General features: G+C 37.7%; 1 protein-coding gene across 2 annotated transcripts in view; it reads left to right on the top strand.

The window, feature by feature from the left end:
• USP12 (ubiquitin specific peptidase 12) overlaps window positions 1-21,272 on the top strand; it is an 80,955-nt gene that overhangs the window by 26,318 nt on the left and 33,365 nt on the right. For both annotated transcript variants that reach the window (XM_081046809.1, XM_081046810.1), the window contains exon 2: window positions 12,371-12,451. In XM_081046809.1, the coding sequence (XP_080902935.1) occupies window positions 12,371-12,451 (81 nt within the window). The remainder of the gene's footprint in view (window positions 1-12,370; window positions 12,452-21,272) is intronic.

The following is a 21,272-nucleotide window of genomic DNA, read 5'->3' on the forward strand; positions in this document are numbered from 1 at the left end:
TCAGTAAATTTTCAGGCTAAATAAGCCTACATAACCAGCTTCAATTGAGAAACAATACTGTCAGCGCTTCTGAAGCTACCATCGTGTTCCTTCTCAGTCACAACCCACCATCTTCTGTTAAGGGGTAGTTCATGAATTTTGCTCTTTTTTCTCTGTTCTGCCCCACCCAAAACAATGTATGTATTAAAAGAACTCAGTTTTTGAGATTAGAATTGTATTAGATGAGAAACTTTAAGTGGGCTTTGTAAGTAGTGTTTTATATTGCATATTGCAACTTTTAATGCACGCACACTAGTAATTTGCAAGTAGGAAGTAAGCTTTTAATTTGTTTTTTTTTACCTTATTACAGGGTAAGCAGTAGAACCTTTTTGAGGGACAGGAATGTTAGAATGTCTTTCTCACTATCACTTGTTTATTAAAAGTCTGTGAACAACAAAGGCGGATCCTCAGTTTCCTTTTCTGGAGAGGTAAGCTGACTTTGTACCCTCTATCCTAGCATGGTACCTAGTACATGTAAGCCGCAGAAGAAAATGTCTTTAAAATAAACATGAATTAATATAGGTTAGTACTTACATATGGCGTCCCCTACGTTTATTTGTATTCTGCCCACATAAAATACTTAAGGTGGGATTTGCTTGTATGAAATTGCTGTAGGAGAGCTCTCTTTCTAGAGAAAGTTCAGGTATTGCCAGTTTATGTGAGTGACTTTTTGAAGTAATTTTATACAAGGATGTAGCATAAGCTGTAGGAAAGTTACCGTAGTTGTAGGAATATAGGGTATGTCTACCTTGTAGGAACTACTGACGCTCCCTTCACGTGTAGGGTGAAGCAAGCTCTAGGAAGTGTCTGCATCGTAAGTACTGTATTTTGATTTGTTTGCTGAAGTCTTTGCCATAGAAACCATCAATCCAGGAAAAGTCCAACAAAAATGTTCATTGTAATGATTAGAGATGAAATGTATGCAGTCGGAGCAAATTGAAAAGAATAAGCTATCTTGCCTGGAAACATAATGATTAATATATAGAAGGTGATTATAAGCCTGAATGGTCACTTATCGTCTAAAGTGGGGCACCTAGGACATGACAAGTTGTGCCGCTGTTAATTGTGTCATGACAACTGGCACACTTACTTACTAGGCAAACTGGGGCATTGGGTCTCCTGTTACAGGGTGAACGTGGATTCTCTGTCATACCCTACAGTTCTAGAATTAATATTTCTTTAAACTCAAAAAGAAGTAATAGCATAACTAAAGGGGCAAACACTATACAAAACATGGCAAATGTGGAGCTTTCGAATTTTGAAAATGGGAGGGAAAAGTTGTATTATTTTCTACGCCATACAACAGATTGTCACATATTTAGCAGCTTAAGCCAGCCAACACATTTATTACATAATAGCTTCTGTGTGTTAGCTGTGCCCTCTGCAAGCTGTAGCTCATGTGTTAGCCAGAGCTCAGCTCTCATCTGGAGGTTCCACTAGCCATGGAGCTGTTTCCAAGCTCCTTCAGATTGTTGTAGAATTTGTAGTCAGACTGAGTGAGGGTTGGAGGCTCCGCCCTCAGCGTGGAGGGACTGCTGCATGTGGCCATGTGGCCCTCCCCGTAAGCTGTATCTTTTATTTTAGGACCATAAAATAAATAAGTAGTTTATTATAAATTATTAGGGAATTATTATTATCTACTGCACAGAGACCTGCCATGGTATTTATTCACACAGCAGTGTTTTGAATCTCCCCATTGTTGAAAGCAGGCTCTCCACAGCATGGCAGTTTGCTTCCTCAAAGCCAGTCAGAGCCGCCCTGGAGCAGGACCGAGTCTTCTGTAATGTCACGACCACAGAAGTGACGGCCCATCCCCTCTGTCATTTCCATTGGTTAGAAGCACGTCTCTGGTCCCGCCCACATTCAAGGAGAGCCCTTTAATTTCCACCACACTGATGTGTTCACAGTCGCTTGTCAGTGAGAAGTCCCAGTCTGACTGAGGTTTAATTCCCACCTTGGGTGGTAAATACTGTACTTCTGATTATTTTAAGTGAGGGAATGTCTCTTTCCGAACTCCTGCATGTACTCCGTGTCACTTATTAATCATGTATTGCATTTTGCTTTAACCAAGCCTAATCTTTTTTATGATAGAAAAACGTAAATGCGTATTAAGATAGACAAAGTAGTGTTATGTACCACCACTTACCTGTCCACCAGCTACAGCAAAAGCATCTCCTGACCAGCCTGCCTTGTGTCTTTTCTGTTCCCACCTACTTTAAACCTTCCCGGATCGTTTTGTTGGCGAATCCTATTTTATTCCGTAAATATTGTGTGATACAACTTTTTATGTGTTTGATCTAGGTTCTCCTCTTTTATATTGTATGTTCCCTGAGGATATGGACCATATATTCCATATATCTTTGTCGTAGTGGTGCATAGTGGGTACTCAGTACATATTTGAAAAGCTGCGCGCGCGTGCACACACACACACACACACACACACAGAAATCAAAGAGAGTTCTGTGTTCTGTAATTTATTTAAATTGACTATGAAGTAACTTAGGATAAGTTACCTACTTTATTCTCTTCCTTGAAGAAGAATTTCACCTTATAAAACTACCGAAGAGGTCTTTATTAAGTCTGTTTTGTTCCAGTTATTCCTAAGACTTAGACTTTGGAGCCTTGAACTTTTTGGTGCTTCTCAAGCAAATCATAGTTTCCTCAAATGAAGGCAATAGGTCAGATAGAACATGGAAAACAATTTGTTTTATTATAGCCACCCTAACTCTCCCACCCTCGGCAGTATGACAGAAAATTAAGGTTCTGCATGAATAATATTCTCACCTCAGGGCAGGAATCATTTCAGAACCCTGCCGCAGTGGGGGCTTCACCCCCTTCCTAGTTACTTTTCACAGTTGACCTGTGTTGGGGAAACAGTCCTTGGATAACCTAACTTGGCAGTAACTCAGGTGCCAGCGGGAAGAGTGGGTGGTGAAAGGGGCTGTTGCTGCCTAAATTCTAGAGTGAGCCTTATGAAAGCAAAGTTCATATGTGTTCAAATGGGATGTCCTTACCCAGCTTGGGAAGTGGAGCAAAGCATGTTTTCCTTTGTCACGCCCCACCCCTTCTCATGTTTGCTTCTGGCAGGGAATGTTTACATATGGTTATATGCCTGTATATAAAACACAGCGGGTATCTAATGATTTATATATTTCATAGACCTTAATATTTAAGTGTTTGAATTCTAAATGTTTAGGGATTCACGTGATACAGAGATTTGAAATTGAAAAATTGAAAATGTTTTCATTCATTTTATGATACTATTCATATTCTGATTGTTTATAGGTTTCATTAACATCAGCGTTCATCTCGAGTTATTTTTTGTGACATCGGGCTAGTTTGTCAGAGCATACCATCTTTTATTTTCATGTACACAGCACGTGTACATTCATTTTTTTGTGGCATCAGTGGATATTGTGGCTTTGAATAATAGTTCTATTTATGTAATATTGACAATTGGATTTTTGTTCGCTTGCTTGCTGATATCCCCACATAATATATCACTAATTGCTGACCTATTCTGTCCTTTGTAAAAGTGGTTTAAAAGGCCTTTTATTTCACATTTGTAGTGTACAATAATGAGATCATATCTCCAGGCAGAATTAATAAACGCGCTGAAGTTCTTCTCTACAGGCACCTACAACTACCATTATTGAGGTTGTTTCAGGTCTAGATACTTCCTCAGATAACCCTTTGTTGTGCAAAATGAGGTAATGGGGAGAGTATGTTTTTGTAATCTGAGAGCCTTTGGGGGACCTAGATAGAAAGTAACTCTTTTCTGAGAGATGTGGAAGAGATTCACCCTATTTGGGTGTTATATGTATTCTCACCTTGAACTCATCGAACTCTTACTCCCCCCCCCCCATTGACTGGGCAGGACTTAGTCTCCCCCCTTGTTTTTGTCAGTTTTCAGAATAGAACCGGATGAGCCTAGATGGCAAGCCAGATGTGATGCATTTTAGAAATGGAGTTGCTTTTGCTGGAAGCACTTCCCTGAGTGTTGCTCTCCGCTGTGTCCCAAGGCCGTTAGTAATCCTGAAGAGAGTGCGGTGACACCTTTCAGTCATAACGTATGACTAATACGTGATTTTTATAATTAGAATGAAATTTGAAAAAGATATCTATTTTCCAAAATAGATAATTGATCTATAAATTGTATTCACATTTCTACAAGTACTGTTGAAGAAAACATTGTTGGAGATTATTGCTGACCCTGTTTCCCCGAAAATAAGACCTAGCCGGACCATCAGCTCTAATGCGTCTTTTGGAGCAAAAATTAATGTAAGGCCCGGTATTGTATTGTATTGTTTTATATTATATTATATTATATTATATTATATTATATTATATTATATTATATTATATTATATTATACCCAGACTAGGTCTTATATTAATTTTTGCTCCAAAAGACTCATTAGAGCTGATCGTCCGGCTAGGTCTTATTTTCAGGGAAACACGGTAGGACAGTGGTCTAAATGAAGCCGGCTTTGGTTTGGGCTGAGAGTTTCTGATGAGAATGATTTAGCATCAGAGATAGTCCTTCCAGTATTGTAGATGTTTATTAGCAAAGTTTTTTCTGTGATTTAGACTTATTTATATTCTGGGGAGAATAGACTACTTGGAAGTAATATACGTGTTAAAATAAAAACTCTTATTTTATAAGAAATATGTTATAAAGGAACCTCAGGCCAGTCTGAATGCGTGCCCAGCTACTTCTAAAGTTTCTGTGGAAATAATAGATGTGTCTGTGTGAGTGTGCGGTGTTCAGCGAACATGGTGCTACCAACATACCAGGTAGTTTTGAGGAATTCCTAGGGATTGGAAGGAGATAGGATTAACGAGACAACAGCGAGTAGGAAAAGTTGCCTCAGGAAGGAGAAGAACCACTAAACAGAACAACTGGCCATGGAAGCTTGAGTTTGGATTCTGCGGTTGGTAGCTGGAGTGTGGCTGTGCGAGTTACCATGGTAATTAATTAGAGAAGTTCCTTTGGAGTAGTTGGCTCAGTGGAGCCTTCTTTTTGTCCTGTTTAAACGGAGTCGCAGGCCTGCCTGGGTTTTACCTTCTGGATAAAGCCAGAGACGTGGTCTTTGCGGAAAGTGAGTGAGCTTTTGCCCGAGGAAGGCAGGCAGGCCATTAGGGCTGGAGCGTGGAGCGGGCTGCGGTAGCTGGTTTCCCGCGGAGCTGCCCTGCAGCACGGCTCCTGATTGACCTGCCTGCCTGTTCCTCATACGCCCCTTCTGTGGGACTTGGGACCCTTTCGGGACAAACCAGGGGAAGCCCATGCTCATGGTCTTGCATCACTAATCTGAACAAGCAACCAGGAGTTTCCAGTCATGTGAGGAAAACCAAGAGCGGGAATGAGAACCAGAAACTTGGAAGTTTCTCCTTTGAGTGGCAATAGTTTACTAGTGACGAAAGCCCCCATTTCTGTTCCTTTGCTTCTTTCTTTTTCTGCTTTCCTGTATTGCTTTTTGTTGGAGTGATTTTTAAAATATTTTATTTTTTACTAGTTGCCTATAAACTTTGTAGCATATCTAGCTAAAATTTTCTTACATCTGAAGTTACCAGTTTCTCTGTCCCCTCTCTCCTGCACCAGTCAAGCTCCTTCGGGTATTAGCTATCCTCGGTAACCTCTCCTTCCAGTTATTTTTTGGCTAAAGCATGGCAGATTTAGAAGCAAAAGTAAGTGTTATGATTCCTAAATACATAAAGAAGGAATTGGGAGGTGGAGGAGAATGCTGGGAGGAAACGAAAATGCTGGTTTCCTTTTGCTTCATAGCAGATAATTTATTAAAGAGTAAACCTAGCGAGAGATTTAAATGTAGAACCGTTAGAAGCCCTGAAACAATATTATATCCAACAATACGTGATGAAAGCTAGGAGGTGACCTGGGAAAGGAGACTTGGGGGTAGTGTGTGTGCCAGTTTCTCATCTTGCATAGCACAGATTTAAAAGCTGTTGACTGAGCCTTATAGTATTTAAAGGTATGATAACAATGACCCAAAACCAAACTGTTAGCAGTGGTTGACTCCGGGGAAAGGCACCTAAAGGAAGGGAGTGCTAAATACTTTTACCGTTTGCCTTATTTTCAGATTATGGATATTCGAGATTTATTAAATAAAGTTTTATACAGAGGCATACAAAAGGATTTGATGCTTTCTCTAGTATTTCCAACAACTGTACATAAGGAGGTAACTTCAGACTTTTGAATAGATTAAAGATTGACATATTTATTTTCTGCCTACACAGTATCTTTCAAAACAAAGTACACTTAAAGTACTTTGACTGTCTTCTGGAATTTTCCATTGTCACTTAGTTTGGTAAAATGGTCACTTAGATATATTTAAGTGACTGATGCTTCTAATAGTGTTTTCAAGATTTATCCATGTTATAGAATGAATAAGCACTTCATTCCTTTTTATGGATGAATGTTACTCCACATTTTGTTTATCCATTCATCTCTTGATAGAAATTTGGACTCGTTTCCACCTTTTGGCTATAATGAATAATGCTGCTATGAACATTGACATACAAGTATCCGATTGACTTCCTGTTTTTAAGGAACATTTTGGATATGTTCCTAGGAGTGAAATTGTTGAGCTGTATGGTAACTCCATGTTTAACTTTCTGAGGAACCACTAAGTTTCTTCACGTCCTTACCAGCACTTGTTATCCTTACCCCCTTTTTTTTTGATTCAAGCCATCCTAATAGTTGTGAAGTGTTACCTTGCAATTTTGATCTGTATTTCCCTAATGAGTAATGATACTGAGTATTTTTTCATGTAATTTTCCAAATATCTTCTTTGGAGTAATATCTATTCAAGTCATTTTTCCCAGTTTTTTCTTTTTTTTTTAAATTGGATTGTCTTTTTGTTCTTGAGTTGTAGGAGTTCTTTATATTCTGGATATTAATCCAGAATATTGGTCCTGGTCAATAATACTTTTAATATGTTTCTGAATTTGGTTTGCTAGTGTTTTGTTGGGAATTTTTGCATCTATAGTCATAGGAATATCAGTCTACGGTTTCTTATGGAGATGTCATAGTCTGGCTTTAGTGTCAGGCTAACGCTGGCCTCATAAAATGGGTTAAGAAGTGTTCATTCCTCTCCAGTTGTTTGGAAGAGTTTGAGACAGATTGATGTTAATTCTTTAAATGTTTGATAGAATTCACCAGTGAAGCCATCTGGTCCTAGGCTTTTTCTTTGTTGGGAGGTTTTCAATTATTAATTTAATCTCCTCACTTATTTTACGTCTACAGGTTTTCTTTTTCTTCGTGAGTCAGTTTGTGGTTTGTGTTTATAAGAATTTGTCCATTTTATGTAGATTTCCAGTTTGTTGACATATAGTTGTTTGTAGTATTCTCTTATAATCCTTTTTACTTCTGTAAAGTTGGTGGTAATGTCACCTCCTTTTCTGATTTTATTTGCATCTTTTTTCTCTCTCTTCTTTTTCATTAATCTAGCTAAAGAGTTGTCAAATTTGTTGTCTTTCCAAAGAAACATTTTGGGTTTTTTTTAATTTCCTCTATTTCCCTAACCTCTGTTACACTTAGCTCCACTCAAATCTTTCTTATTTCGTTTTTTCTGCTAGCTTTGGATTAGATTTTTCTTTTTCTGATTCCTTAAGGTATACAGTTAGATTATTGATTTGAGATCTTCACTTTTAACGTAGGTGTCTGCAGTTATAAAGTTCCCTCTGACCATTGCCTTCGCTGTGTCCCATATATTTTGATATGTTATGGTTTTGTTTGCATACATCTTAAGGTACTGTATTTTCTAATTTTCCTTGTAGTTTTATTGGTTGTTAATGTTGTTTAATTTCCACATATATGTGTTTTCCAGTTTTCCTTTTTTAAAAAAAATTAGTTTGTAGTTTCATTACAGTGTGTTCACAAAAGATAGCTTGTTTCATTCTTTTAAGATTCATTCAGAGTTGTTTTGTGGTCTAACATGATCTACCCCGGAGAATGTTCCACTTGCATTTGGGAAGAATATGTATTCTGTTGTTGGGAGGAGTGTTCTGTTGGTCTGTTACATCTGTCTGGTTTACAGTGTTGTTAAGACCTTTCTTTACTTTTCGAGCTTCTGTCTGGTTGATTTGCCCATTATCGAAAGTGGAGATTGTAGTTGCCAACTGTTGTAGAAGTGTCCCTTTGTCTCTTCAGTTTTGTCAGTTTTTGATTGATACATTTTGAGGTTCTGTTGGTTGGTGCATGTATGTTTATAATTGTTATGTCATCTTGATGGAGTAAACCTTTTATTAGTATAAGATATTCTTCTTTGTCTCATAACTTATTGAAGTATTATTGACATATGACATACGCAAGTTTAGGGTATACAATGTGATGATTTAATACATGTATCTGTTGCAAAATGATTTCCATTATAAGGTTGTTAATACCTCCATCTCCTTACAATATTACATGTGATGTGTGTGTGTGTGGTAACATTTCAAATCTACTCTCTTAACTTTCAAGTATATAATACTATACTGATATAACTTTTCTGACTTAATAATATATCTTGTCTGATAATAACATAGCTCCTTACTCTCCAGCTCTCTTTTAGTCACTCTTTGCTTGGAATATCTTTTTACATCCTTTTACCTTAAACCTCTTTGTGCCTCTGTATCGAAAATGAATCTATTGTAGACATTATGTAGTTGGGTCATGTTTTTTTACCCATTCTGCCAATCTCTACCTTTTAATTGGAGAGCTGAATCCATTTACTTTTAAGTAATTTCTGAGGAAAGACTTCTGCATCTAGCTGTTTTCTGTGCGTCTTACATATTTTTTGTTCCTTAATTCTTTCATTAGTACCTTTTTGGGTATTTACTTGATTTTTTGTAATGTACCACTTTGATTGCCCTCTTTCCTTTTCTGTATATTTTTTAGTTTTCTTAGTGGTTTTTCTTGGGGATTACAATTAGCATCTTAAATTATAACCTATTTTGAATTAATTACCAACTCAGTTCTAGTAGTTTACAAACACACTGCTTCTATACATCTCAATCCTTGCACTTTGTATATTGTTACTGATTATATACAGAGGGTGCCAAAAATATATATACACATTTTAAAAAAGGAAAACTATTAAAATTGTAATCATATATACCGATAACAAAAGATAAATACAAGTCACGTTTGACTTCTGCAATTACAAGAGGTGCTCAAAGTGGTTCCCATCAGCGTCCAGACACTTCTGATTACAGCGAACTACAGCTTGAGCAACGCTGACCAAAGTGTCCACTTGTACACATTTTTTTTGGCTCCTGGTATATACATTGTGTACCCATTAACACAGATTTATAATTATCGTTTAATGTGTTTTCCTCTTAAATCATATGTGAAGAAAGGGGGTGTTATAAAACAGAAGTACCGTTATAAGATAAGTACCAGGGATGTAATGAGAAGATGGATGTCGGGTGAACCTACTGTGGTACTCATTTCACAATATATGTAAATCACATCTTGCTGTACACCTTAAACTTATACAGTGATACTGTCAATTATTTCTGAAGAAAACTGGGGGAAAATTCCCAAAAGTAACAACCATACTGGCTGTTAATATTTACCTGTGTTCTTTATTTCTTTACATGGCTTTGAGTTACTGCCCAGTGTCTTTTCATTTTAGCTGGAAATACTCCCTTTAGTATTTCTCATGGGGCAGATGTAGTAATGAATCCCTTTAGGTTTATCTTGGAATATCTTAATTTGTCTTTCACTCCTGAAGGATAGTTTTGCCATTTACAGAATTGGCTGACAATTTTTTTCTCCCAGCACTTTAAATATGTCATCCTTTGCCTTCTGGCATCTGTGGTTTCTGATGAAAAATCAGCTCTTAATCTTGCTGCAGATCCCTTACATGTGATGAGTCGCTTCTTTTAAGATTTCAATTCTCTCTTTGTCTTTGACAATATGACTGTAATGTGTGGATTGCATTTGGGTTTTCCTGTTTGGTTGTTATTGAACTTCTTAAATGTGTAGGTGCAGGTCTTTCATCAAATTTGGGAAGCATTTTGTCTCAAGTTATACAAATAGTTACTAGCATGGCCAGGACTAAACTCTAGTCTGAGCTTTGCTAAGTCAGTGCTGTTTTTTAGTACACTGTGGTCTATTTACAGCTTTAAAGATTTCATGTTGGCCTAAAGGTGTGCAAACTTCCAGTTATAAAAATAGTAGGCCCGGGTGATATAATGTACAGCATACTGACTATAGTTAACCATACTGTACTGTATGGTTGGAAGTTGCTAAGAGAGTATATCTTAGAAGTTCTCATCTCAAGGAAAAAAATTTGTAACTGTGTGGTAATGAATATTAACCAGATTTATTGTGGTGATCATTTTGCAATATACATATATCAAATCATCATGTTTACAGCTGAAACTGATGCAGTGTTATACATGTATGTGAATTATATCTCAATAAAATTAGAGACCCACAACATTTCCTATTTTTAATAAAACTTTAGTTTCAATTAGTAGCATTATACTGTCAGGAATATTGGCTAAAAGATATTACCCAAAATTACCCTGATTTTATTTTATCAAGGCTTTTCTATTTTTAGAGCAGTTTTAAGTTCACATCAAAATTGAGGGAAGGCACAGCCTCCCCCATTATCAACATCCCGAACCAGGGTGGTACATTTATGACAGTTGATGAATCTACATTAACATCATAATTACCAAAAAGTGCGTACAGACATTTATCATTCCCCATAGATAGTTGATGAGGTTGTATTTTGGATAATAGCACCTTGCCTTCTTTTTTTGTGTGGAAGAGATTATACTCATTTGAAAACAAAAAACAAAAACAATTTCTGTTTGAATTTTTACAGTAGGTGGTAAACATCTGGGCTTAATGATAGTTTTTAACAGAGGTGAGGAAATTTTGTGACAAGATGCCTTGAGCTGGCAGGGAAGGAGAGTGGGGCTTGCAGCATTCCCACGAAGACCATTTTTGTCATTGGGTCTTGATGTTGCTGTAATAATTGAATTTGATGTTGTTATAAACAGTTAATTGATAGTCAGATTCAGAAATAAGTGATCTAAACAAGTGATTGTGTCACAATTTTATATAAAGCCTAAAAGTAACAAACACACACCCTGGATGGCTGGAAGATACTAGAGGAAGTAGTAATCTTGTTTTGGGAGAACTAACCACTGACTCAGTAGGTCCATGTAAGCGGTCCATACTTACTTTCACATGTGACCCATCAGGGAGTTGAGGACGTGTGGTTTCACAAGGGTCTGGGCTCTACAGGTTCAGGAAAGGACCTGTCAACACAGGAGGGGTGGGCTTTGCTCACTGACGTGCTGGTAACCACGTGCCTGTGTCCTTGAGACAGCGTGTGTGCTGTTGTGTGTATATGTGTGGATTGTGCATTTGCTTGTTAATCTCTGTTTTGATTTTCTTTAACATTATGGTTTTGAGAAGTATTGTGTTTTTGTTATGTGTTCATCTCAGTTTTGCAGGATGTTTTCCAAGTCAAGTTGTTGTCCTTTCAGTCTTAGTTGTGGAGGACACAGCTCAGCTCCAGGTCCAGTTGCCGTTGCTAGTTGCAGGGGGCGCAGCCCACCATCCCTTGCGGGAGTCGAACCGGCAACCTTGTAGTTGAGAGGACGCGCTCCAACCAACTGAGCCATCTGGCACTGGCCCATGTGGGAATCGAACCGGCAGCCTTCGGCGTTAGGAGCATGGAGCTCCAAACGCCTGAGCCACCGGCCTGCCCGGTTTTGCTGTTTTTTAAATGTAACATTATGGTTTTGAGAAGTATCGTGTTTTTGTTTGTCAATGTAGTTTATTCTGACTCTACTACATAATATGCTATCATATTTTATAGACCATCTAGATTGCTGTCAGCTGTGCAATCATCCGTGATGCTTTAGTAAACAATCTTGTCACCTTTAGTTCTGTGTGAGACCTGCTCAGGTGTACACACCTCTGAAGAATTGTTAGACCCCTGAAAAATGCATACTTAATTTCACAAAATTTCAGCTCTCTGGTCTCAGTCATCTGACTGCTGTCAGCTTACACTCCTGGTAGAATACATGATACTACGGGGGTTCATTATTTAGAAGAAAGGAACAAATGAGGAATATAATTCCTTAATCCATTTGTTGGTTCCATGACAAAGTTTCTGCAAACTAGTTTTTAGTCATATCATTGAAAGCCTTTATTCTTCACTATCCTCCTTTATTTTCTTTCAATAATGTCAGGTAGTTATAGGGAACATAGTTTTTTAAAGGCTGTCTCCATAATGCCTAAATGATTGTGGGAATGTTATGAAATACTCTAAATACTGAGATTTGTGTTTTCCATTTTGCAGGGCGCCAATGCCTCGGCATTAGAGAAAGAGATTGGTCCAGAACAGTTTCCAGTCAATGAGCACTATTTTGGATTAGTCAACGTAAGTATCCATTGGTACTTAGCCTGCACGTTATGCTTACAGCAGGAAGTACTTTTACAAAGGGGGAATGCATTTCATACTTGTTTAAAGAAAACTTGTTCATTTGTATCCGTAGACTTAATGCCAAGAAACTTGATTTGTAATTTTAAAATTATCTTTAATGGAAGGCAACAAAGTTGCTTGATGTCTTCATAGTCTCAGAGTAGAATAGTTTCTAACTGGTCAGCCTGATTTGTTCTATTTTGTGTCAAAATTTTTCTCATAACCAAAATTTCATGTGGCTTAGACCAAGGGATCTCTTGATTCTTTGAGAATTATTTAAATATCTACATAAAAGTGGTTCAATTATACAGACATTAATATAGTTTTGTAAATGCATCCATTTATCTATAGGGTCTTGGGCAACGTACTTCTGGCATTTCCTACTAATGTAGCCACAAAGGTACGCGTATGGGAAAAACTACATCCCAGTCCTGGCGCAGGGTCCTTCTAGTAATTACGCATTATTACAACTTGGGAAGAACCTTCATTAGAATTTTTAACTCTTTTCTGAATCCTCAGAAGACATCACAAATCTGTGTTATGTAATTGTTGTGGTAGTTTATGCTGTTTTATTATACTGCTGGGTGGATCCATGGTGAGTGCTAATATATATACAGAGGAGCCAAAAAATGTATGCACATTTTAAGAAAGGAAAAAACTGTATTGATTGTAATACTCAACACATACCGATAACAAAAGATGACTACAAGTCACGTTTGACTTCTTCAATGACAAGAGGTGCTCAGTGTGGTTACCGTCAGTGTCCAGACACTTCTGATTACAGCGAACTACTGCTTAAGCAACGTTGGCCAAAGTGTCCATTTGTATACGTTTTTTGGCACCCCACCACCCCAGGGGTATGTGTGTATGTATGATAATACAGATCACAAAGTAAATTAAATCGAACAAATTGGTATGTCACTAAATACTAGTATGTAATTATGATGTATGCGATAGATTTCTTGTGTGATTTGTGGAAAGCAGTTGGTGACATGTATGTTTCACCTGCTTTGGGAATCATCTCCGTAAGTGTAAAGCTTGTAACAAAAAACCAGAAGTCCCCAGCCCCCCTGCTCCTCCCCAGAGGAAGCTACTTATTACTCCTACTGCTATTTCTGGAATTTATGCTTAGATTCTAAATAAAGGGCTTATCCTGCTATTTTAAAAATCCTATTTAAAAAAATCTATTGACTTCCTGTACGGTAGATAAGAAATTTAGCTCTCTACTTCTGTCACCATCCTTGCCCATTGTCACTTTTTCCCATGCTCCCAACATGCAATTAACCATTGCTTTATTTTTCCATGTCCTTGATTTCCATTTATTCTTCCCAAAGTCTTTATCAGAACTAAAAACAAACAAACAAAAAGAACTTCTCAGTGTGGGTTTCCACTGAGTCCTCCCCTTCAGGTAAACTCTGCCTGGTGAGGGCCCCCTGGAGCCGTCCTCCCTGCTGCTGGCCTTTGCCAGCCTTTCCTTTCCTTTCCCATCACCTTGTCACCTGGACATTGCGTTCTTGGCTCGCCTTCTCTAGGGCCTAGCTTCTTTCCTGGTTTTCTCCCTTGCTTTGTGGAACACATTCTGTAGTAGCTCTTTAGGAAGCGTGCATGGGAGATAAACTGTGAGATCTTGTGTATTTTAAAAGTTTTGGTTGTTGTAATAGCTACATCCATCTCCTAGATTATAACCTTCCTTCGGGATATTTAAGGGATTATTCTGTTCTAGCTTCTGTTGATGCTGTGAAGAGGGCTGATGCCATTCTGATTCTTGACCACTTCTGTATGTGGCTTTTCTTTCGTTTAAAAACAAATGAGGGGGTGGCTTTTAGGATGTTCTCTATCCACTGTCCACAGCGTTCTGAGGTTTCGTGTGTCTTGGTCTCCTCCCCCTTCACGGCGTCGGGTATTTCTGCACCTGTGCAGACTGCTGACTCATTTTCCTCAGTTCTAGAACATTCCATCAGTTCTGATACTGTGAATCAGGATAATTTCCTTCCTATCAGTGTAATTTCTCTGTTCTGCCTTTTTTGATACACTGTTAGTTAGTTGCATATTGGAACTCTTAGATTGACTATATTTCTTTTTCTCTCCCATTTTTGATCATTTTTTATTCTACATTTTAGACTATTTCTTTGACTTTTTTTGTCTAGTTCATTACACTTTTTATTTCTTAGAATGTTACTTTCATTGTTTGATCTTGTTTCATGGACGCAATACTTTCTGTTATTTTTCTCAGGATAGTATTTATAGTGTTTGTTGTTGTTTAGGTTTTCTTATGCTTACCAGGTTGTTTCTGAGACCTGACTTCATCGCCCCGCCACCCCAGTTTTAAACTCTGTTTTTCCTATTAAAAGCTTTCCTTAAATTTCATTAATATACAAAAGTGAAATTCCAAAAAGCTGTTTGGGGCTTTGTGTATCATGGGTGGAGCTTGTCTACCCTGGGTTTCACTCTAGATGACCCCCTGTCAAGCAGGCTTAAAAAATAATAGCTCCCTGTCTATGCCTTCTACTTCCCACCCCCACCCCCCTTCAGTGGCTAGAGCCTTTTCCCTCAGGCCATTCATTTTCTGCTGGAGGATGCCAGTCTCTGCCCAGGAGTGGCTCAGTTCAGGCCTTTATTTAAAACTGTCTTCTGTTCAGTGCCTCACTGATATCCGTCAAGGTTCTCGAACCCAGAGTCTTCTGGTCTAGTTCTTTGGAGCCTAAACCTGCAGTTGAAAGAAAGGTTATGTATCTGGCAGTCAAAATGTCCCTTTTACGGACTTATAACCAGACTTGTGTTTTTAGACACACCCCCCACCCTCCAAAAAAAATAAAAATAATAATCCCTGAGCCTTGAAGTTTGAATGAGTTTATTTTTCATTTCTTTGTCCCTTACAGGCACTTGGGCTCCGACTTTTTCTCCATCCGCCTTCTCTCTTCTATAAATTTGCTGACATCTCTACTCTATGGTTGTCTTCTTTGGGCCTTTTGAGTTTTTCCCTAATCTATTTTATTGTCATTTTATTAGGGTTTCATGGGGAGTAGAGTTAAAGGAAAATATTTAATTTCCCTTGTTTCACGAGAAGTCTGGCCTCCACTTCTGGTACCCAAATAATGCTTACCTATTGAGTTGTCTAGTAACTAAAAGCCTCAGTACTTAAATCCGGGGATGGCAAAACCTCAGTTTCTTCAATCTCATTCCTACTTTCCTGTGACTATCACCCTTACTTGGTTCAGACTCCAATGCTAATATGTGTCTTGAATCGTAATAAAGTTGTCACATTGACAGTGTCCTAGAACAACCCATTTGCTTTAGAACACTAGTATTTTATATATTCAAAGTTGTTTTACCTTTAGCCTTCACCAGTATATGTATTTCAACCTCTTCACCTTGTGTCTAACTTTTTTTTGCAGATAGCCTTGGAGCAAGTGAAACAATATTCTAGATAAAAATCACAAAATTAATTCTGAAGCTCTATAATACTGTTTCTTCTGTTACGTTGTTTTTAATGTAATAGATGCGCATCAAAATTCCAGTGTTGATTGTGTAAAAAGGGGTTTCTGAGAAGGTCTCATTTTTATCACTCCCTGTGGATCGGGCTAAGTTCAAAAGGTGCTTTTCCCTAAAGTTGAGCAACTGCGGTTCAATGAAATCGAGAGAAACAGAGGGGAAGGAAGCTAGTAAGAGACCATCAGAGAAAGCTTTGTCTTACTCCCTCTAGAGATTCATTCATGAGCAGAAATGCAGTTCCTGATCTCTGTACCTGGTGATGATGATGAAGAATTGAGATCTCTAGGTTGCTAGGGCTCCAACTATGAAAGATGGATGAATACCTTAGGTTAGACTCAGAAATAAGTTGGTGGTCAGAGTGGACGCAGCAGACCTAGTATAGTGATAACTTGTCCAGGCTCTTTGGCACTTGTATACGTCCTATTTTTCAGGCCTGAAATTATCATTACTTCTGTTTCTCTCTTGTTCCCCTGCCCCCTTTTTTATTTGTAGAGTTATCACATTATAGGAGTCCCTTAAAAACTAAGGTTAGGGTTTTGGGGGGTAGGGAAAGGTGGCTTAGTTTAATTCAGAGATCAGCATTTCAGCTTTTTTTTTTCCTGCCCCTCAACTTGTCTGCCAAGTAGTGTTGCAAACAACACTGGAATGTAGTTGCTTTCAGAAACTTTGTAGTTACTCTTTTCTAACAGTTGGATTTTGTTAAAAAGAGGCACACATATAATTTCAGCAGTCTATTCTCAGTTAAATGTGTATTTACAGGTTTGTCGTCATTGCTTTTACAAAAAGCATATACTGAAAAGAGTTCCTGTTTGATATGCCTGACTGGAGCCGTTTTTGCGGCCAGTGAATAGTAGAATAACCCATTAGTACGTACTTGCCTTTGGGAAATGGTATACATGTATTTGGGCAGTTAGAAAAGTAGACTTTAAAAAAAAAAAAATGGAGAGCAGAAAAATAACCATAGTTTAACTTAGCAGAAAATTGAACAGTGTGGTTACTTTAACATAGTTCATGCCAACCTGTTTTCCATTATTTTCAGTTACACATACTTTTATTTTGGAGAACTTTTTTTACAAATGATAGCTTTTATGTCCGTTTACTCTTAATGGTAATTCTGATGTCTGTCACTATAATTTATTTGCATGATTCATAGAATTGAGGTTTTCTGTTGCTTTATCTCTTGTGGATACATTAATATTCCTGACTATTAGAAGTCAGAGAGGAGAAATACTGGTGTGGCCTAGAGGTCAGAAACCATCCTGAGAAGGCAGAGCAGCCCTCAGAAGCTTTCTCTTGCTGTAAAATATCCCGCTTATGTGTCAGTTCTTTATATAGCCAGCTAAATTCTTTGAAAACAAATTGTTTTACTCTGATAAACCAGATTGGCTTTTCTCCCCTTATGTCTTGTGGCTGATGAGTACTTATTTTGGTAAAGTTGATAGTAGTAGAGAATGCTTCAAACTAGTAGTGTCTCTTTTTTATGCAATTGATACATTTTTTATTTTATTTTTTTAATACTTTTAAAATTTTACAGGGGAACAGTGTGTTTCTCCAGAGCCCATCAGCTCCAAGTTGTTGTCCTTCAATCTAGTTGTGGAGGGCGCAGCTCAGCTCCAAGTCCAGTCGCCGTTTTCAATCTTTAGTTGCAGGGGGCGCAGCCCACCATCCCATGAGAGAATCGAACTGGCAATCCTGTTCTTCAGACCTCACGCTCTAACCAACTGAGCCATCTGGCCACCCTGATACATTTTTAATAGCCTGTTTTCATTGTTTTGTATGGTTCTATATTAATTTCCTAATACAGTAGGCCCTAACACAGAAGTAGGTTGGGCTCAATAAATTTATTTGTGATGCTACCGTGGAATGTGCTTTTCCCAAAAATCTTAGTTATAAATTTATAAGTATGTTCCTAGACCATCTTATAAAAGGTTAATTGCTAGTAGTCATTAGGTGGAATTCTGGATCCAAGGAACAGGGGCCATTATGGAGGAGAGAAATAAAATGAAACTTCCTTTTCATCTATGGGTTATAAAGTTGATTAGGCAGATGTCTCTTTGTTCTGTTTTCTTTTACATCCGTTTCATTCTCGTTTAGTTTTTGTCCACCTGATGGCCATAGGCTTCTTGAGGTTTACATGGAACATCCATTTCAAACCTGACAAAAAACTGTGGGACTCTGGCTGGATTGGTCAACTGCCCACGCCTGCTAAGTGCCCACCTATGGAAGGGCTTGTGATTGAGAACCCTACAGAGCAGTCAGTCCTAGAAAAAAGCGTGGGGCAGGGGAGTAAGAACGTGTGTGGGGCACGGAGCAGCTGTTCACACTTGGCTGTAGTGAGGGTGATGGGTTGGGGGAACGAGAGGTACAGTGTTTAGACGGGGCCACCGAAACGGAAACTGTAGCTGAGGGCAGAGGGCTTTTTCTTACAGGGGATGTTTGCAGGCCAGACACCATCGCCAGCCTCCAGCATGAGGGACAGTGGAGCATTTAAACATTTTAAAACATTTTTTATAGGTAATACTGTTGATGTAATGGTGGTGAAAACCAGTAGTTTCCAAATGTAATATGTGCGCTGATCCACTGGGGTATGGGAAGGAAATATCAGGATTTCTAATGTTTATTTTTATCTAAAAATGAAAGGTAGATTAAGCTTTACTAATTCTTAGTAAATGGATGATACTAACAACCATACTCTATCCCTGTGTGAAATGGCCCTGTGTCCCATAGTACCAAGGACATGACAGTATCATCCTTTCTTACTCATTTATTCAGTTGCAATCTATTATAATTTAAATGTAGATTTAGCGATTATGTGATTTAATTTCAGTTCATCTAATTCTTTAGAATGGACAAATGGCTTTAAAAGGTTGTTTCAAAAATAACTATGTAGTGATGAGGTGCCAGGAATTGTTCTGAGTGCTTTGTGCAGACTGTTCATTGAATTCTTTACAAGATTGTAAGAGATAGGTGCTGTCATAAGTCCCATTTTACAGATAAGGAAACTGAAGAACAGAGCGGTTCAGTAATTTCCCAAGGTCAGGTAGCAGAACCAAACTCAAACCTCTAGTTTGGCTTCGGATCCTGTGTGCTTATTTACCACCAGGCTGTGCTGCTCTCCAGGAAGTTAGTTACTGAATGAACTCAAATAACTTTGGTAGATAAGGGTTGGAAATCTAATACCATAATTTAGAAAGTGAAGGCCATCAGGGAGACTCTTTTTCCACTGGGTCCTATTTATGTATATATCTTTGTGAAGATACCTTTTTCAACTTTGATAGCCATTCAAACTGTATATCCAAATAACGACACATAAACCCAGACTACCAATTCACTGTATTAAGATCTATAACCCACATTTTACCAAAAAAAGCATGCTCAGGTCTCATTGAAATATTAGAACATTTAGGGAAAACAAAAAAATTAGTATTTAAGACTTTTTTTTTTTTTTTAGAAATGCCAAAAACATTTATTAGGGATTCAGGAAGAATTTACCATGAACTAGATAAAAGTTAACTGTAAATCTTATTATAATAAATCACTAATTGATCAAATTGTTTTATTTCATACTTAGTTTACACATCTCTTATGTTTCTGTAGCCTTGGTTATTTAAGACAAATTTTAAACGTTTACTTCATCTTAGTCACATTTGTTATATTTTTAATGTACACTATGTAATACATATAATTTTAAAATACGCATATATTAGGGATATGTGCGTATGCCTAAATGATCTTATTGATAGGGATATGATATGTTTGTGGAGGGGACATTTTTTTAAGACATAGAGTAAAAGCCATTAGAGAAAGCAAGGATAGCTCATTGTGTTCAGTAAGCAGTTGAAAAATCAGTGGTTCGGCCTTCAGGAACGTGGCAACTGTGAAAATTGGTTTCCCCTGATTTTAAACCTAGTTATACCTTTGATCTTGAGAACCAACTGAAAAAACACAGGATAGGTTTCTATCCTAAAGGATGTCTTTTTAAGAAAATGAGCATACAAGAGTATGGAGGAGATCATCCCAGATACCTTTTTGCAGGAAAGCTATATGCTTGAAGCATATGATTTTAGATTTTAGCAAAAAACCTAATGAAAATTACTATTAACTTAATGAAAGTTACTATTAAAAATCAATAAAAACGAAGGAAAAGTTTCAAACTTATGAATGAGATTGAAAATTAGCTTATTCTGGAGAAATAATCGTAGTTTCAACCTTCAGGGTTTCTTTAATGGAGTTGATGAACGTAAGTAAAAGAAGACCATAACAGAAGACCTCAAAGAATTGATTATAATGTTACCTGTTGCTTTATATTCAGAAGATGAGCAAGAGGCTGACTTCCAGCATTCTGTACAAAATGTAGACTCCCTCTAGTTCCTTGGCCTGTCCCATTTGCTGCTTGTATTTTTTATAATTATCATAAATGTTTCTAATACACTGTGAGATGCTGTCTTTTGTTTTTATCTACCTACTGTGTGGAAGTTGTTCGAGTCCCGTGTTGCTTATTCTTTAATAAAAATGTCCAAATTGTGGAGATCACACTTTCTCTTCAATTGACAGAGCCCTAGTTTGTTGGTCATTAGAGTCACTAGACTGGTACAAATACTAGTATTTTTAGACTAATTAATACTGAAGAATCGGTAAGTTAATTTTAGTAATAATATAGATTCTACTGCAGGTTCCCTAGCCCCCGGATAGGCTTTATTGAAGTATATCTATAGTTATATATTTATGGTCAATAATATTAATGCATCATTGCCGTGTACTTCTTTCAGCACTTCTCTGGAAAGCCTTTAAAGCATCTTTCTTTATGAAATCAGTTCTTGGCTCTGATCAGCAATATGAATGGAGAGGTCATATATCCTGGGCCTCCTGCCCACCCCTTTTTTGTGGTATTGTTTAATTTGTTCCTCTGTTTCCTGAATATCTTGTAAATTGGTAATTAGATCTAGACACTTGAGAAAAGCTTAGTGGTTTTGTTTTGTTTTTTCAGACAAGAATGCTTCATAGGAAGTGCTGTATGTTTCTTGGTGCGTGACATCACGAGACATAAAAGTGTGGTGGTTCATTTTTAATGATGCCGGAATGCATTGGGAGTTCAGGGCTGAGCCCTCCACTGTAATGTTCCTTCTCAACTTTTAACATCCATTGATAATTTGTGCCCAATCCAATACTTACAACCATTTCCTCTGAATTTATTAGCTGGAATTACTCTGTATGTACACAGGAACTCCTTCATCAGCTGTTTGGTGTCCCCTGAAATAAGGTTCTCATAAGAAAGGCAAGATAGAAC

This window comes from Rhinolophus hipposideros (genome assembly GCF_964194185.1).
Source record: "Rhinolophus hipposideros genome assembly, chromosome: 4".
Taxonomy (NCBI): domain Eukaryota; kingdom Metazoa; phylum Chordata; class Mammalia; order Chiroptera; family Rhinolophidae; genus Rhinolophus; species Rhinolophus hipposideros.